Source organism: Podarcis melisellensis (assembly GCF_964234715.1).
Source record: "Podarcis melisellensis genome assembly, chromosome: 8".
Classification (NCBI taxonomy): domain Eukaryota; kingdom Metazoa; phylum Chordata; class Lepidosauria; order Squamata; family Lacertidae; genus Podarcis; species Podarcis melisellensis.
The window spans coordinates 13,532,743-13,548,796 of record NC_138540.1 but is presented as its reverse complement, the minus strand read 5'-3'; the positions used below and the strand labels follow the sequence as shown (position 1 = coordinate 13,548,796).

At 49.8% G+C, this 16,054-nt stretch overlaps 1 protein-coding gene across 16 annotated transcripts in view; it reads right to left on the bottom strand.

Annotated features, from left to right (window-relative positions):
- HSPG2 (heparan sulfate proteoglycan 2) overlaps positions 1-16,054 on the bottom strand; it is a 230,985-nt gene that overhangs the window by 157,486 nt on the left and 57,445 nt on the right. For 12 of the 16 annotated variants that reach the window (XM_081923336.1, XM_081923349.1, XM_081923344.1 and 9 more), the window contains 5 exons: positions 10,033-10,142; positions 8,986-9,044; positions 6,214-6,374; positions 6,067-6,105; positions 1,379-1,504 (listed from right to left, as the gene is read on the bottom strand). In XM_081923336.1, coding sequence (XP_081779462.1) covers positions 1,379-1,504; positions 6,067-6,105; positions 6,214-6,374; positions 8,986-9,044; positions 10,033-10,142 — 495 coding nt within the window. The remainder of the gene's footprint in view (positions 1-1,378; positions 1,505-6,066; positions 6,106-6,213; positions 6,375-8,985; positions 9,045-10,032; positions 10,143-16,054) is intronic. The other 4 variants (XM_081923346.1, XM_081923340.1, XM_081923337.1 and 1 more) reach the window with 1 other exon arrangement.

Below are 16,054 nucleotides of genomic sequence, written 5' to 3'. Positions count from 1 at the left end.
TTGGGTCCCAGAGTGTTTTCTTTTTCTTTTTTCCTGCCAGCAAACAGTTAACGAATGGCAGCCTCTGATTGGCCGGGGTTCCAGGAGGGAGAGTTGGAAAGGAGAGGATTTTGAGCAGGGGTCAGCAAACTTTTTCAGCAGGGGGCCGGTCCACTGTCCCTCAGACCTTGCAGGGGGCCGGACTATGTTTGGGGGGAGGAGAAATGAACGAAGTCCTATGCCCCACAAATAACCCAGAGGTGCATTTTAAATAAAAGCACACATTCGACTCATGTAAAAACACCAGGCAGACCCCACAAATAACCCAGAGGTGCATTTTAAATAAAAGCACACATTCGACTCATGTAAAAACACACTGATTCCCGGACCGTCCGTGGGCCAGATTTAGAAGGCGATTGGGCCGGATCCGGGCCTTAGTTTGCCTACCCATGATTTTGAAAGACAGTTTGTAAGTTGGGATTGAGGTAGGGAGCTAGGGAGTGAGAGGAGAGAGAGTTGGTTCTGGGTAGAAGCATCCACTCTGAGGAATATATCACAAGCTAGAGAAAGGAGTCTCTGCGCTTAGTGTGAAGGACAGTGCATGGTGTCCTGTAAGAGTAATAAGCCAGAATTAACTGGGAGGCTTAGCCAGGAGAAGCAGACGCTGTGAGGATACAGTCTACTTAGGTCTCATTCCAGTCAGGAGGGGAGAGATTCTTCTACAAAAAGAGAAGACTCCCAAACCAGTTAAGAGGGGTGTGGAGACCCCTTGGGTCTGTTACTTGGAGTACCTCAAGAGTAGGGTTGTCAAAGGGGTGTGTAACTGACAGAAAACACCACCTTCTTTAAGAACCAAAGTATTAAGCAGCAACAGCTGTGCAACAGCTGAGAAAGAACTGAAGTGAAATAGCATTATAATCCGAAGTATCCTAGGTTTTACCCACTTTGTGTCATAAACCTATTTTGTTAAATAAAATCACTTGTTTGTTTGATCAAATCCTGCATGAGACTCCAAATTACAGTGGTACCTCGGGTTAAGTACTTAATTCGTTCCGGAGGTCCGTTCTTAACCTGAAACTGTTCTTAACCTGAAGCACCACTTTAGCTAATGGGGCCTCCTGCTGCCGCCACGCCGCTGGAGCACGATTTCTGTTCTCATCCTGAAGCAAAGTTCTTAACCTGAAGCACTATTTCTGGGTTAGCGGAGTCTGTAACCTGAAGCGTATGTAACCTGAGGTACCACTGTATTAAGTTTTCCCTCACACAAGGCCCCCACAAGATAATCTGGGATAGTTTGTAGGAATTGGTGGAATTGGTGTTCTGTGAGGTGGGTGCGCTATATTTAGGTGAGGGCAGGCGCAACGTCGCACCATCACCCCTAGCCCACAGCCATGCTCACCGCAGTCCAGCTCGTCCGACATGTCCCGGCAGTCCGATCGGCTGTCGCAGAGAAATTCTTTGGAGATGCACTCGCCGCTCCGGCACCTGAACTCATCGGCCGTGCAAGCGCGAACCACGGGCGTCACTGGAAGCAGAAGGGGGGCATCAGGGCCACTCTTGCGGAGAGAGGTTGGGTGGGTGTAGCGATCCAGCTATCAGTGCAAATTTGCCACACTTTAAATTGTACTAGTCTGTTGTCACCCACCCCGTCCCACAGGTCTCTTGCAACTATGGGCGCAATCTTCCCCTCTCTCACTCACTTTAAGGGCTGACAATGGTGACAAGAGTGACTCTTTTTCTATTATTATTATTATTTATTGAGTTTATATACCGCCCTATACCCGGAGGTTTGAGGGCGGTTCACAGAAAAAAAATCACAACATATATAATCAGAATGAAAACAACCACCTAATAACACACACGCCTCCCAGAAAAGAGCCACATTTTAAAAGGGTATAGGATGTCAAATAGATCAACCAAGGGCCTGGTTAAAAGGAACATTTTTGCCTGGCGCCTAAAGGTGTGTAATGAAGGTGCAAGGCGAACTTCCCTGGCGAGAGCATTCCACAGACGGGGAGCCACTGCAGAGAAGGCCCCGTTCTCATGTTGCCACCCTCCAAACCTCTCAAGGAGGCACACAAAGAAGGGCCTCAGAAGATGATCTCAGGGTCTGGGTAGGTTCATATGGAAAGAGGCGGTTCTTGAGCCGTTTAAGGCTTTATAGGTGGAAACCAGCACTTTGAATTGGGCCAGGAAACTAATTGGTAGCCAGTGCACTCCAACCAGGATCGGTGTAATGTGCTCAAACCGTTTGCTCCGGTGAGCAACCTGACCGCTGAATTCTGCAATAGCTGAATTCTACCCCCTCATCCCATCCTATCCCTCCTGGCTGCCTCCTTTATCCCCACAGCAGTTGAGTGGGGGTTTGCGGCGATGAATTTGAACCTTCCCATGATCTCTGAGGATACCCTAAATAACCTAACAGAGTCTAGCTTGGCTTTAGAATTAACTGCGTTGCCCCCTGTAATTCCTGAATTGTAGCGGGTTGGGCTGGATGACCCTGCGGGGTCCCTTGCAATTCTGTGATTCTATTAGCTGTGACTCCTCCATTGCAGGGGGCTAGACTACTATTCCTGGGAAAGGCTTCACCCAGCCTTGGTGGGGAGGGGCAATTCATCATGCTGGGAATGAACCCCAGCACCCCCCAGGCAAGCAAACCTGCCCTATTCAAAGCTGTGTTCCACCCCCACCCACCCAGAAAGCAGAACCCCACCTTTGGCACACACCAAAACCCACAGCACACAGTTAGGGGGCCACTTGCACAAGCCAAGGAAACCAAGAGCCAGCCACACAAACTCCCCGACATCCAAGCAGCCTTGATAGTTACTTCACAGATTGGCATCAATACAAACAGACTCTCCATCATCCCAGCACAGGAGGTCAAGGAAGGAGGCAGTGGAGCACTCTGAAGTCCCCCCCAGACTTCTCATAGAATCATAGAGTTGGAAGAGACCACAAGGGCCATCGAGTCCAACCCCCTGCCAAGCAGGAAACACCATCAGAGCACTCCTGACATATGGTTGTCAAGCCTCTGCTTAAAGACCTCCAAAGAAGGAGACTCCACCACACTCCACACTTCTCTTGGGGAAATACTCAGCGGTGGGGCTCAGCATGCAGAAGGCTCCAGGCTCAGTCCCTAACAGAGCCATTGCTGCCAGTCACAGAGTAGAAAATTACAGAGCTGAGCTGTGGCCCTTTCCCAACCACGCCACGCTGTTGCAAACCAGTCACTGCACACTGCCCGGCGGCACAGGCATCAGGAAGCAACATGCCAGTCCCTGCCCTTGCGTGCCACAGCCCAGCTGGAGGGAGAGGCATGTGTTCCTTTGGGCATGTTTCACAGATCCCGAGGGAGGGACCAGGGATGTCCATCACTCACACTGGCAGAGAAACACACGGCACAACACAAGCAGGCGAGCGCCAAGGGACCTGGAGGCCACCCCACCCCTCGAAAAGGGCTGTGCAACAGGCAGGTGAGGAAGACAGCTCTGCCGGTCCATGCACAGCTCAGAGATGTTTTTCTCCCACTAGAGATCCAGGGTTGCCCGCTGCAACTTTACTGGCAGTGTGTTCAGGAGACGCAATAGGGAGTTCGTTTAGCTGAACCTAAGCGTATAGTTAAAGCTATGGTTTTCCCAGGAGTGATGTATGGAAGTGAGAGCTGGACCATAATGAAGGCTGATCACCAAAGAATGGATGCTTTTGAATTACCGTGCTGGAGGAGACTCTTGAGAGTCCCATGGACTGCAAGAAGATCAAACCTCTCCATTCTGAAGGAAATCAGCCCTGAGTTCTCAATAGAAGGACAGATCCTGAAGCCGAGGCTCCAGTACTCTGGCCACCTCATGAGAAGAGAAGACTCCCTGGAAAAGACCCTGATGCTGGAAAAGATGGTGGGCACAAGGAGAAGGGGACGACAGAGGACGAGATGGTTGGACAGTGTTCTCAAAGCTACCAGCATGAGTTTGGCCAAACTGCGGGAGGCAGTGGAAGACAGGAGTGCCTGGCATGCTCTGGTCCAGGGGGTCACGAAGAGTCAGACACAACTAAACAACAACAACAAGCATATAAGCCGAGTGTGCTGAATGAGGTTCTGCCCATCGAGTCCTGCATCCCGTCCCCAAAGTGGCCAAACAGATGCCAGGTGAGATAGCCTTTGTGCTGGCCGCCAGGCAATGGCTTTTGCCACCTGCCTCAACCCGCCTCCTCCAGTCCTGGGAGCATATCCAAGACCATGACTTTAGGAGCAGCAGAAGCAGCGGGGTGGGGGGAGTTCAGGTATATATTTCTGAAAAATAATTTTGTGTGTCTTTGTTTCTCCATTTGTATTGTGCTATGTTATGCCCTGTGACTTGCTGTTATTTTTTGTTGATTATAGTTTAGAAATTATCTATTGCAATCGCTAAGAACGAATTTCTGCTTCATTATTATTTGCTGATATTTAATTTTACAGTGTGCTATTACAGTGGTACCTTGGTTCTCAAATGTAATCCGTTCTGGAAAACCATTCCAAGTTCCGAAAAGTTCGAAAACCGAGGCGCAAACAGAGCTATCTGCAAATTCAATTGAGAAAATGGAACAACACACAGCGGAAGCCGTTTGACTTCTGAGGCGCGTTTGAAAACAGAAGCATTTACTTGCGGGTTTTCGGCGTTCAGGTTCCGAAACGGGTCAACGTTCAAGAACCAAGGTACCGCTGTATATTCTAATGGATTGTTGAATATCACTTTATTTGATGCAAATCGTTTATTTTTAAAGTTCTGTTTTTATTATGACATGTTTTTGGTATTGGAGCAGGTTGTCAGAAGGTGTGCAATCCTTGCTGATTCCTCAAGCTTGCAAACTGCCTTGCGAATGGTAATATAGAAAGGCGGTGTGCAAATTGAAAGTGAAATGAGATTATGGGAAACCGCAAAACAGGACTTGAGAGTGCAATAACAGCTCCTCCCTCAGGCAGTTTCGAGCGACCGGCACTCGGAAGCACCGCTAGCACAGCCATGGTGGAAATGTGTCGCTACGGAGGCGGCCTCTCCTGATATATAGCTGAGCAAGAGAAGCGTGTGCTCTCTCTGTGTGGAGAGCACAGGGTTGCTCCGAAACCTCCCACTTACAATCTGCAAAGATCACTCTGGCCAGACCTCACAGATGGTGAAACGTGAGCCCTGCAGCTGCAAGAACAATCTCGGATGTTTTCTTCCATACGGGATTCCAAGGAGGTGCTGCAGAGAGGAGCCAAAGGGGGGGGGGAATGACGGTTCCTGGGAGGGGGGTGATCATTAGGGATGGGTAAATTCGTCCATTTCAACCCAGTTTCTCTTCTTTCCTAATTTAAATTCAGTTTCAGGATTTGAACTGGTTTTAGATCTACTACTTTTTTGTATTTTGACTGTTGCTACGAAAGCTGCTTTTGTTTCTGATCTTTCTGATTTGTTTTATATTTGTTTTATGGTCCTCTTTAATTGAAGATTTGTTTTTAAAAAATTAAGAAATAAGTTTCTCCGCATTTCCACAGCAATTTGCAATTTTGTCCGGCAGCAAGGGAGAAAACTGACCAGCACTTTAGTGCAAACTTCTCTCGGCAAACTCATTTTTGAATAGTGTTTCTGGCACCATTCTGCAAGGGATTTTCTCTAGTATAATGCATTTGGGGCAAGTTATTTTGCTCTTATTTCACGCTCCTGCCCCCAGCGCAATATGTGCTTTTTTGCACACATCGCTTGTTTGGAAAACGGTGTCCTGAAATTTGCACAAGTGCCAGCTTGCAAGGATGGCTATGTTTCAGTTTGTTTCATGAAGTGTGAATTTGAAGGGATCTCCCTTCTAAAGTGAACTGAATGCGAATTTCTCCAACCAAACAGACCAGTGCACTTCAACTAGGGGTCCCCATTTGTTCTTGGACAGCCATCAGCCCTGACAATCGCCTATGCTGGGAACTGTAGTCCAACAACATCTGGGGACCCTGGGTTGACCCACCGTCCCTCGAACCGAGAGGGGAGGTGCCTGGCAAGAAAGGGGCTCCCTGACCCTATTCTGCCCCCAGGACAGAAGCCTCCAGGTCCCATTGCACCCCTCTGATGCCACACTCACCTGGGGGCTCCATTGTAATGGGGGGAGGCGGGGTTTGAGCTGAAAGCAAACGGACAGTTAATGGTGAATGGGATGGGGGGGAGGCGCCCGTTTCCACAATAAACTCCACCCCATCCTAACCCACATATAGGTTCCAGTCTGGTTCACCTGCTCCCAGGCGGCGGAACTGGAATCCCCACGTGGAGGTGACGTAGGAGGCGATGGAGCCGCTCTCGATGACCGAGAAAAGCACCTGGCGGATCTGGTCCTCGTCCACGTTCCTTTCGGAGCCCACGTCCAGCTCCACGAAAATGTAGCCGTCAATCTCTCTGGGGGGGAAAGGAGGTGTGTGGGCACGATTCACGGACCCATCATGTGCTGAAGGGGGTAAAACCTGAGTCTGGAAACAGGGTCCAATTCCCACCTCCCCCCTAACTCTTCCTTTCCAAGGATTGTGCTGTTCAGATCCTAAAACAGTGTTTCCCAAACGTGGCTCTCAAGCTGCTTTGGGGACTGATTTAGGGATGATGGGAGTTGTAGTCCAAAACCAGCTGGAGACCCAAGTTTGGGAACCACTGTCCTAAAATATCTCTTCTTTTTTTTGTATAGTTTTTCATTAAATTTTCTGTTTTACAATTTAGAATACTCATTTAAGCATCCTTAAAATACTAATGACTTCCCTTCTTCTCTTTCCATGGTTCATTTTGCATATCATAAATCCCTGCATATTTTACAAAAACTAAACCATTATTACATCCATCAAAACTTATTTACACTGAATTAAACTTAATGCTGCCAACGTTTTCAGCTGTACAGAATTATTTCCCATATATTCAATACACGTTTTCCAATCTTATCTAAACGTATATTCTTGTTTTCTTATTCTATGTGTTAGGTCTGCAAGCTGTGCATATTCTGTCAGCTTAAGTTGCCATTCTTCTTTGGTTGGGACCTTGCTCGTTTTCCATTTTTGGGCTAACAAAACACGGGCTGCAGTAGTGGCATACATAAATAACCTTTTTTTGACACCTGGGAATTTCAGTCTGAATGTATCCCCAAGAAAAAGGACTCTGGTTTTTTTGGGGAAAGTACCATATTTTTCGCCCTATAGGACGCACCTTTTCCCCTCCAAAAATGAAGGGGAAATGTGTGTGCGTCCTATGGGGCGAATGCAGGCTTTCACTGAAGCCTGGAGAGCGAAAGGGGTCGGTGCGCACCAACCCCTCTCACTCTCCAGGCTTCAGGAAGCTATCTGCAAGCCTTGGGAGCCCGCGGGAGTCCGCTGGGCTCCCCAGGCTTGCAGACAGCAGCCTGTTCTGGGGGCTGGGGTCAGGGGAAGCTCAGGCTTCCCCCGCTCCGGCCCCACACCTGGGGGGGGAAATAATTTTTTTTCTTTATTGCCCCCCCCAAAAAAACCCACCTAGGTGCGCCCTATGGGCCGGTGCGCCCTATAGCGCGAAAAATACGGTACTTTAAAACTTTTTTCCAATTCATTACGGATCATTTCCCAATACTCTTTTACAAGTCCACCACATGTGACAGAACGTTCCCTCAACCTCTTTGCATCTCCTAAAATATCTCAGCTTGCAGCTGTTGATTAAAAGAAACAAACAGGAGAGGGGAAACAAGTTTCTGGATCTTGTCATCAGGGAAGAACATTGGGGCAAGGTCTTCTCTAAAGCAGGGCTGGGAAAGTGGTGGTCCTTCAGATGCTGGAAAAACTTTGCCTCCCACCAGCCCCGGCCAGCATGCCTAGTGGTCAGGGCTGATGGTGGGAGGCTGAGTCCAAGGACAGCTACAGGGTCCCTGTCCCTGCATTAAAAGGAGGCTGACTGGAGGTAGCCAGAGGCACTGAATGCAAGTGATGATCTACTTAAGTGATGGGAAACCTGGAGCCTTCAAATGTTGTCTGCTTGGACTACTGCAATGTGCTCTACGTGGGGCTACCTTTGAAGGTGACCCGGAAACTACAACTAATCCAGAATGCGGCAGCTAGGCTGGTGACTAGAAGCGGCCGCTGAGACCACATAACACCAGTCGAAAGATTTATACGATCTGAAGAGAAACCAGAGTGCTGACCTTGAAAGCCCTAAACGGCCTCAGCCCAGTATACCTGAAGGAGCGTCTCCACCCCCATCGTCCGGCCTGGACACTGAGGTCCAGCACCGAAGGCCTTCTGGCGGTTCCCTCACTGCGAGAAGCAAAGTTATAGGGAACCAGGCAGAGGGCCTTCTCGGTAGTGGCCCCCACCCTGTGGAACGCCCTCCCATCAGATGTCAAAGAGATAAACAACTACCTGACATTTAGAAGACATCTGAAAGCAGCCCTGTACAGGGAAGTTTTTAATGTGTGACATTTTAATGTATTTTAAATCTTTGTTGGAAGCCGCCCAGAGTAGCTGGGGAAGCCCAGCCAGATGGGTGGGGTACAAATAATCAATTGTTGTTGTTGTTGTTGGCACTTCAGCAATCACTAGCGAGCATGGTCAATGGTCAGGAAGGATGTGAGTTCGAATCCAACGTCATCTGGAGCCCAGCAATGTCTTGAGGGCCACACAATCCCTTTCCCTCTTCTAAAACAAAGCAAGATTGTGATGGAGGCAGCTAGGGGCAGTGAAGGCAAGTGACAATCTAGTTCCGGGATGGCAGACTTCTGGGTGTTGCTAGACTCCAGCTCCGTCCAGCCCTGGCCACTACCATTGCCCATTGTAGAGATGGGAGTTGTAGTTCTGCACCAACCCAGATGTCCCCCTTTTTCTAAGGCCATTCTTGGTGGGGCTTCTTGGTCTTTCTCCTACACTCTGCTTGCTCCCACCATCTCACATCAACCGGTTAAGAGCTTCTGCCTGCAATGCAAGCTCCTTAAAAGAAAACAGCACAGGCGGGAGTTAAATCCTGCCTCCGTGGCACCCTGGACATGGAAACCAACCCCTGGACTCACTTGATGAAGACCACGCTAACCACCTGCTCTCCGGGGATCTTGTAGTATTCAGACTCCAGCTGCGGAGAGAAAATTGCATCAGCCTCATAGAATCGCAGAGTTGGAAGGGGCCCAAATAGTCACTTAGTCCAATCTCCTGAAATGCAGGAATCACTGCCAGGGGAGAACCATTCTGCAGCATTCAAGGTGTTTGCTGCTCTGACCTTTCAGGAGATAAGGAAGAGGGCCGATTCTGCTGCATCTGGTACTGAGAAGGGCCCCCAGACCCGCTAGCTCATCACAAGGCTCTTTGGCTAATTTTTAAATCTACTCATTTACTTATCTGCAATATTTCTAAGCCACCTTTAAAACACACACACAAATACAAAGCAAATTAAATTACAACTGTGTTAAAACAGGCTTCCTCAACCTCAGCCCTCCAGATGTTTTAAGCCAGCCTTTCTCAACCTGTGGGTCCCCAGATGTTGTTGAACTACAACTCCCATCACCCCTAGCTAGCAAGGCCAGAGCTCGGGGATGATGGGAGTTGTAGTCCAACAACACCTGTGGACCCACAGGTTGAGAACCGCTGTTTTAAGCCTACAACTCCCAAGAACCCTAGCTAGCAGGACAAGTGGTTAGGGATGATGGGAATTGTAGTCTCAAAACATCTGGAGGGTCGAGGTTGAGGAAGCCTGTGTTAAACGTTGCATTGAAAGCTATGCAAAGCTGTCTGCTTGTCCCCAAACATACATTTTCACTGCCTACAACAGGAGATCTGGAGAGATCAGAGGCGTGTGCGTTTCATCACCATGGAGCCATTGCAGAAAAGGCCCCGCTCCTGATACATTAACATCTTAACTCTAGGGAGGGTGGAACATAGAACAGGGATACCCTAGCAGATGTTAAAACACTGAGTTCAAGGGAATCTTATGGGAGTAGGTACTTATTTTGATCCAAACGCATAGGGGTATAAAAATCAGAGGAGGATAAGACTGTCCAAAGGGTCATGATCTCTGTCCCCTTGGGACAGCTCCTTTGTGGAAATGGGACAGAATCAGGCCTTACTGTGTCCACCACCGCTTTGGAGACATCCTGGAACTCCTCCGAGTTGACATCATCCAGGCGGGAGCTGTAGTCGATGGACTTTGTGAAATTCACCAGGGCCCGGAAATAGACTAGAGGGGAGAGATGATGGAAAGGAGATAGTTAGGAGATTGTTGGTCCCATTAGTGACTTAATACAGAATAATTCCTTCTCTTGCCTAAACACTCATGACCACAGATACAAATGAGAATTTTCATGTGTGTCGAAACTTTCCTATCTGCAAGGTAGCATCAGAGACAGTGAAACCCAGTGATGGAGGCAGAGAGGGGCAGTGAAGGCAAATGATGGCCTAGTTCACAGAGACTCTCTCAAGGCAAATCTTTAAAAATGTAGCATAAACGCCGACAACTGGGAAACACTGGCCTGCGAGCGCTCCAATTGGAGAACAGCGTTTACCAAAGGTGCCATGGGCTTTGAAGACGCTCAAACTCAGGACCATAGCTGTCAACTTTCAGATTTGAAAATAAGGGATCAGCAGCCTTGAAAATAAGGGGTCAGCAGCCTCACCTGTCCCGGGGACAGTCTATGGGATATCTAACAATCCGGGATAGCAGTGGGAAGCGGCACTGGAATAAGGGAATTTCCCGCCAAAAAAGGGAAGGTTGACAGCTATGCTCAGGACGCAAGGGAGAAATGTGAGGAAGAGGAAGGCACACTTGGAAAACCTTCACCGTGATCAACTCCCGCCTGGAAACCTATGTCCCCACTGTGGAAGGACGTGTGGATCCAGAATTGGCCTCCACAGTCACTTGCAGACTCACTGTTAAAACCGTGTTTATGGAAGACAATGAACATGTCGCTGACTTCCTGCAAAATGGAAGCTGCCGGAGATGCGAGTGTGAAGGATTTCAAAGCCCTAACTGTAGCGCAAGGGAACTCTTGCCAGAGTGTGTGTGTGTGTGTGTGTGTGTGTGTGTGTGTCAAATGAAAGGCACCAAATATGCCACCCCACCCAGGCGATAGCTTTCATGAGACATGCCTCCCTGCTCCCACACAGGCATGCAAGGCCTCAGCAGACCCCTCCTTCCTTCCAAGATGGGGAGATGAGGTGGAAGTCCGTGAAGGGGAGGGAAAGAGAGACAAAAAGGCCCTGGATATCAGCCTCGCCACCCCCAGATTTCACACAGGCTGCCTGCCAGGAGCACTGGCCAGCGGCAGCTCCCAGGCACAGCTGCGAGGCGAGCCAAGCGACGGAAGGGTGTGCGACAGCAACGTTTTCGGGGCTCCAGGTGCCTCTGCAGTGAGAGCCACGTCTGCATCAGGCGCTTTCCCTGCAGGGAAACGGAACGGGGGCGAGAGGCAGCTCTGCTTGGCTGCTCCCTTTCATCCGAGACAGTTAACTGGGGCCCTTAACTGCACTTTCTGAATGGGGAGATAGGACACCGCCAGGCTGGTCTTGGGTCTGGCTGCAAAGCAGCCCTGAGGCAGGACACAGTTATACAGCAAAAAAGAGCAAAGAGAAGGGAATTGTAGATTCACAGATTTAGAAGAGGGACCCAAGGGTCATCTAGTCCAACCCGCTGCAATGCAGGAATCAATGCCAGGGTAGAAACAGGATTCTGGTCTTCCAGCCTCTGCAGAATTCAAGGTGTTTGCTGCTCTGACTTCTCGGGGGAAGAAGAAAGAGGGCCAATTCTGCTGCTTCTGGAACTGAGATGGACCCCCAGACCTGCTAGCTCATTGCAAGGCTGTTTGCTTAATTTTAAAATGTACTTGTTTACTTGTCTGCAATATGTCTAAGCTACCTTTAAAACACACACACACACACACACACACACACACACACACACAAATGCAAATTAAATTACAATTGTGTTAAACGGTGCATTGAAAGCTATGCAAAGTTGTCTGCTTGTCCCCAAACACACATTTTCACTGCCTGCAGCAGGAGATCTGGGGAGATCAGAGGCCTGTTTCTTAGCAGAGTGTGCTTCATCTCCATGGAGCCAGTGCAGAAAAGGCCCCGCTCTTGATAAATGATAATCTTAACTCCAGTTAACTGGGCCCCTTATCTGTACTTTTTCACTGCCCAGCTGGTCTTGCATCTGGCTGGGGTAGGACAAAGAGCAGGGAATTGTAGAATCACAGATTTAGAAGAGGACCCCAAGGGTCATCTAGGCCAACCCCCTGCAATGCAGGAATCTCTACTAAAGAATTCATGACAGGTGGCCATCTAGGAACAGGCAGGTGATGTGACCAAGGCTAGGCAGTGAGTGAGTCAAAACAGGAACCCTAAGACCACTAATAATAATAATAATAACAACAATAACAATAACAATAATAAGCTGCTGTATTGTTTTCAACACTCTGAGCAGGACTATTTATTTATTCATTATATTTCTGTCCCACTATTTTCCTCCAGTGAGCTCAAGGCGGCCTACATGATTCTCCCTCCGTGTTTTTTTCTCACAACAGCCTTGTGAGGTAGGTTAGGCTGAGAAAGAAGTGATGCTGGCCCAACATTACCCAGGGAACTTCATGGCTGAGTTGGGGGATTTGAACCCTGGTCTCTCCAAGGTCTTATGCCATGCTGCCTTTCTACTTCAGGATGAGAACAGAAATCGTGTGGCAGCGGCACGGCGGCAGCGGCAGGCCCCATTAGCTAAAGTGGTACCTCAGGTTAAGAACAGTTTCAGGTTAAGAACAGACCTCCAGAACGAATTAAGTTATTAACCCGAGGTACCACTGTATTGTCTTTTTTTCCTCTCCCCCCCCCCTTGAATTTATTCGGCTTATTTGTGGGTGCGGCTTATATCCGGGCCAATACGGTATTACTTCCCTTGGTCTGGACACTAGACTTCTGTGGATGCAGCCCAGAATTGCATTAGGCCTCCTTCTCCAACTCCCAGGACAGCAACCCAAGGCAGGGATGCCAGGGTGCCTGTATCCCACTCCCATGCAGCCCAGGCAAACAGGGGTACCCGTTGTCCGACCCATACAAAGGCCCCATTCAGATGCCCCATGTGCCACTGTGCCCCCATGACCTGGCAAGAGCTGCCCGCTCCTCCCTGCCTTGCAGAGTCACCCCCAAAGAATGTGCCATGCCCATGGATTCAAACAGCCCTTTCTAATGCACTGACAGTATTTTTTTCTTAAGGGGGATGAATGTTTGGGTGGAGGAAATGGTATGGGGTAGTTCTCTCTCACACACACCCCAAAAAAACCCTTGCCTTAATCTCTTCCTTGCCACAGCAACATGCAAATCTTTCCTGCCAGGCTCTGCGACATTTGGGGGTTGACCCAGATTGTTGCCTCCGGGGTTAGCATCACCCCAAGGATTAATTCAGCCCCTTGAAGCTCAGGGTTTTTTGGGCTTTGGCCCCGATCTGGTGGAACTCTCTGTCACAAGAGACCAGGGCCCTGCAGGACTTGACATCTTTCCGCAGGGTCTGCAAGACAGAGCTGTTCCACCAGGCTTTTGGTCAGGGCACAGCCTGACCCCCTGCTTCGGTAATCCTCACAGAATTCTAGCCCAATGGTTGCCATTAATTCGATTTTGAATTGATTTTAGAATGCTGTGTCACTTTTATTGTTGTTAGCTGCTCTGAGCCAAGCTTCAGCTGGGGAGGGCAAGATATAAATAAAAATTATTATTATTATTATTATTATTATTATTATTATTATTATTATTATTATTTTAAGTGCTGGAAACTCAGCTCTGGAAGGTGGGAGCAAAACAGCAGAGAAAGCTGCTGTTTCTTCCTCTGAGCGCATGCAGAGTGCAGTTCCCTCTCTGCTGGGGCACAGCTGTTGTCGGGGAATAGGCAGGCAGCCTTTATCTCTTTTTGTTTCACGGCATTCATATCCCACTGTTCTCCCCCTTCTGCATTTTAATCCCCACAACAGCCCTGTTAGGTAGGTCAAGCTGAGAGGCAGGGCCGCTGGCCCCCAAGGTCACACCCAGTGAACTTCCTAGCCGAGTGGAGGGATTTGAACCCAGGTCTCTCCTAGGTCCAATCCTCATTTATTCCTCACAACAACCCTGTGAGGTAGGTCAGGCTGAGAGGCAGGGACGCTGGCCCTAAAGGTCACACCCAGTGAACTTCCTGGCCAAGTGGAGGGATTTGAACCCAAGTCCGAAGCTGAAACCACTATGCAACACTGGCTCTCAGAGACAAAAAGCATTTTGGGGGTTGTGGTCCCCTCTGAACAGGGCAAGGGATGAGGCAGCGGCCTGCGGCAAGCCTGCTGCCACAGGAGCAATGTCAAGGCTGAATCTCCTGCCACAGCCCCACTCGTTTGGGACAAGGCCTGGGGCACATCTGGGGAGCCAGATGTGGGCTTGTGAGGAGAAGCTATCTTGGCCCCAACTTCAGGAAAGGCATTACAAAAGCAGTTACAAACGGACCCATAGCAGGTGGGGTGGGGAGGCAGGCCCCTTCTAAACAAAGGAAGGATTTCTTCCCCCATTGTTCTGCCCGGACGCTGAGGTCCAGCGCCGAGGGCCTTCGGGTGGTTCCCTCATTGCCAGAAGCAAAGCTACAGGGAACCAGGCAGAGGGCCTTCTCGGTAGTGGCACCTGCCCTGTGGAACGCCCTCCCACCAGATGTCAAAGCGATAAACAACTACCTGAGATTCAGAAGACATCTTAAGGGAAGTTTTTAATCGGTGACATTTTAGTGTATTTTTGGTCTCTGTGGAAGCCGCCCAGAGTGGCTGGGGAAACCCAGCCAGATGGGCAGGGTACAAATCATAAATTATTATTATTATATAAGGGGAAAGGATCCACAATCAGAAGCAGTAATACTTCAGAATGCCTGTTTCTGGGAATCACGGGGATTCCAGCTTCTTTCGCACCCGGGTCCTGCTTGCAGGCTTCCCACAACGGGCATCTGGTTGGCCACTGTGAGAGCAGGACTCTGTGGACTAGATGGGACACACTGGCCTGATCCACCAGGCCCTTCGCCGCTCCTTAGCTTCACTGGGAGTAGCGACCAGCTACGCTCAACCGATGGAGCCTCCAGATGCAGGCGCAGTCTACCCACAAATCCTTGTGACTCACAAGCGAGGAGGGTGCTGCTGCTGCACCCTGGGGCTGCTGCCCATTGGAGTATCTGTTTGGCCACGGTGCGAACCGGACGCTTAGGCCAGATGAGGTTTTTTGGCCTGATCCGGCCACCAGGCTCTTAAAGAGAGGGAAGAGGCCTGGCAAAGGAGGCAGGGTGGGGGTGGCGGAGCAGAGCACCAGAGAAACAAGGCAAATATCCAGGCAGATTTATCCGCCTGCACCCTGTAGAGGCCTGGCCAGCCTTGGCAACTGTCACCCGCCCCCCCCCCGCGCTGCAGTTGCTCCAGTCGTGTAAAAATCAGCCCCAAGTCTTTGATTCCTTTTAAGGAGCCCTGCGCTCAGTGCCTCGCCTCTCTCGCTCCCTGGGGCGGGTGAGCTGGAAAATCGCTTTGAGTCGCAAAAAGAGAACAATAAAAGAGAGAGAGAGAGAGGTCTGTGGGCTTCTTCCTGTTGGCTGAGTCACTTTGGCTGGCCAAGCCTCCCCTTCCCTCATTGCAAAAGTCCAGGGGTAGAGAGATCGCCCATGGGATCATCACATTAAACGCCCACCCAAAAATTCCCGGGCACCCAACTTGTTCTTGGATAGAATCACGGGAAGCTGTCTTCGTCGACTGAGTCAGACCATCGGTCCACCTAGCTCAATAACGTTGACTCTGACTGGCAGCAGCTCTGAAGGGAGATTTCCAGCAGTACCTGGTGATGACGCCCTGAGCTGAACCTGCAAAGTGGGCACTCTAACCATTGAGCAACATTGCCCTCGCTCCACGAAACCCCTCTCCCTGCCTCCGCGCCAGACAATTTCCAGCAGGCAGCTAATTATTCCATTGCCGCCCACCACCAAAAAAACCAGCTTTCTTCTGACTATAAGAATGACTTTTGGGGGGCACAGCGGGGCACCCCAACTCCGCCCCCCCCCCCAGCAGCATAGTCTCTGGCTTTATTCACATGCAGGCTGCGATGCCCCATGTTGGGTGG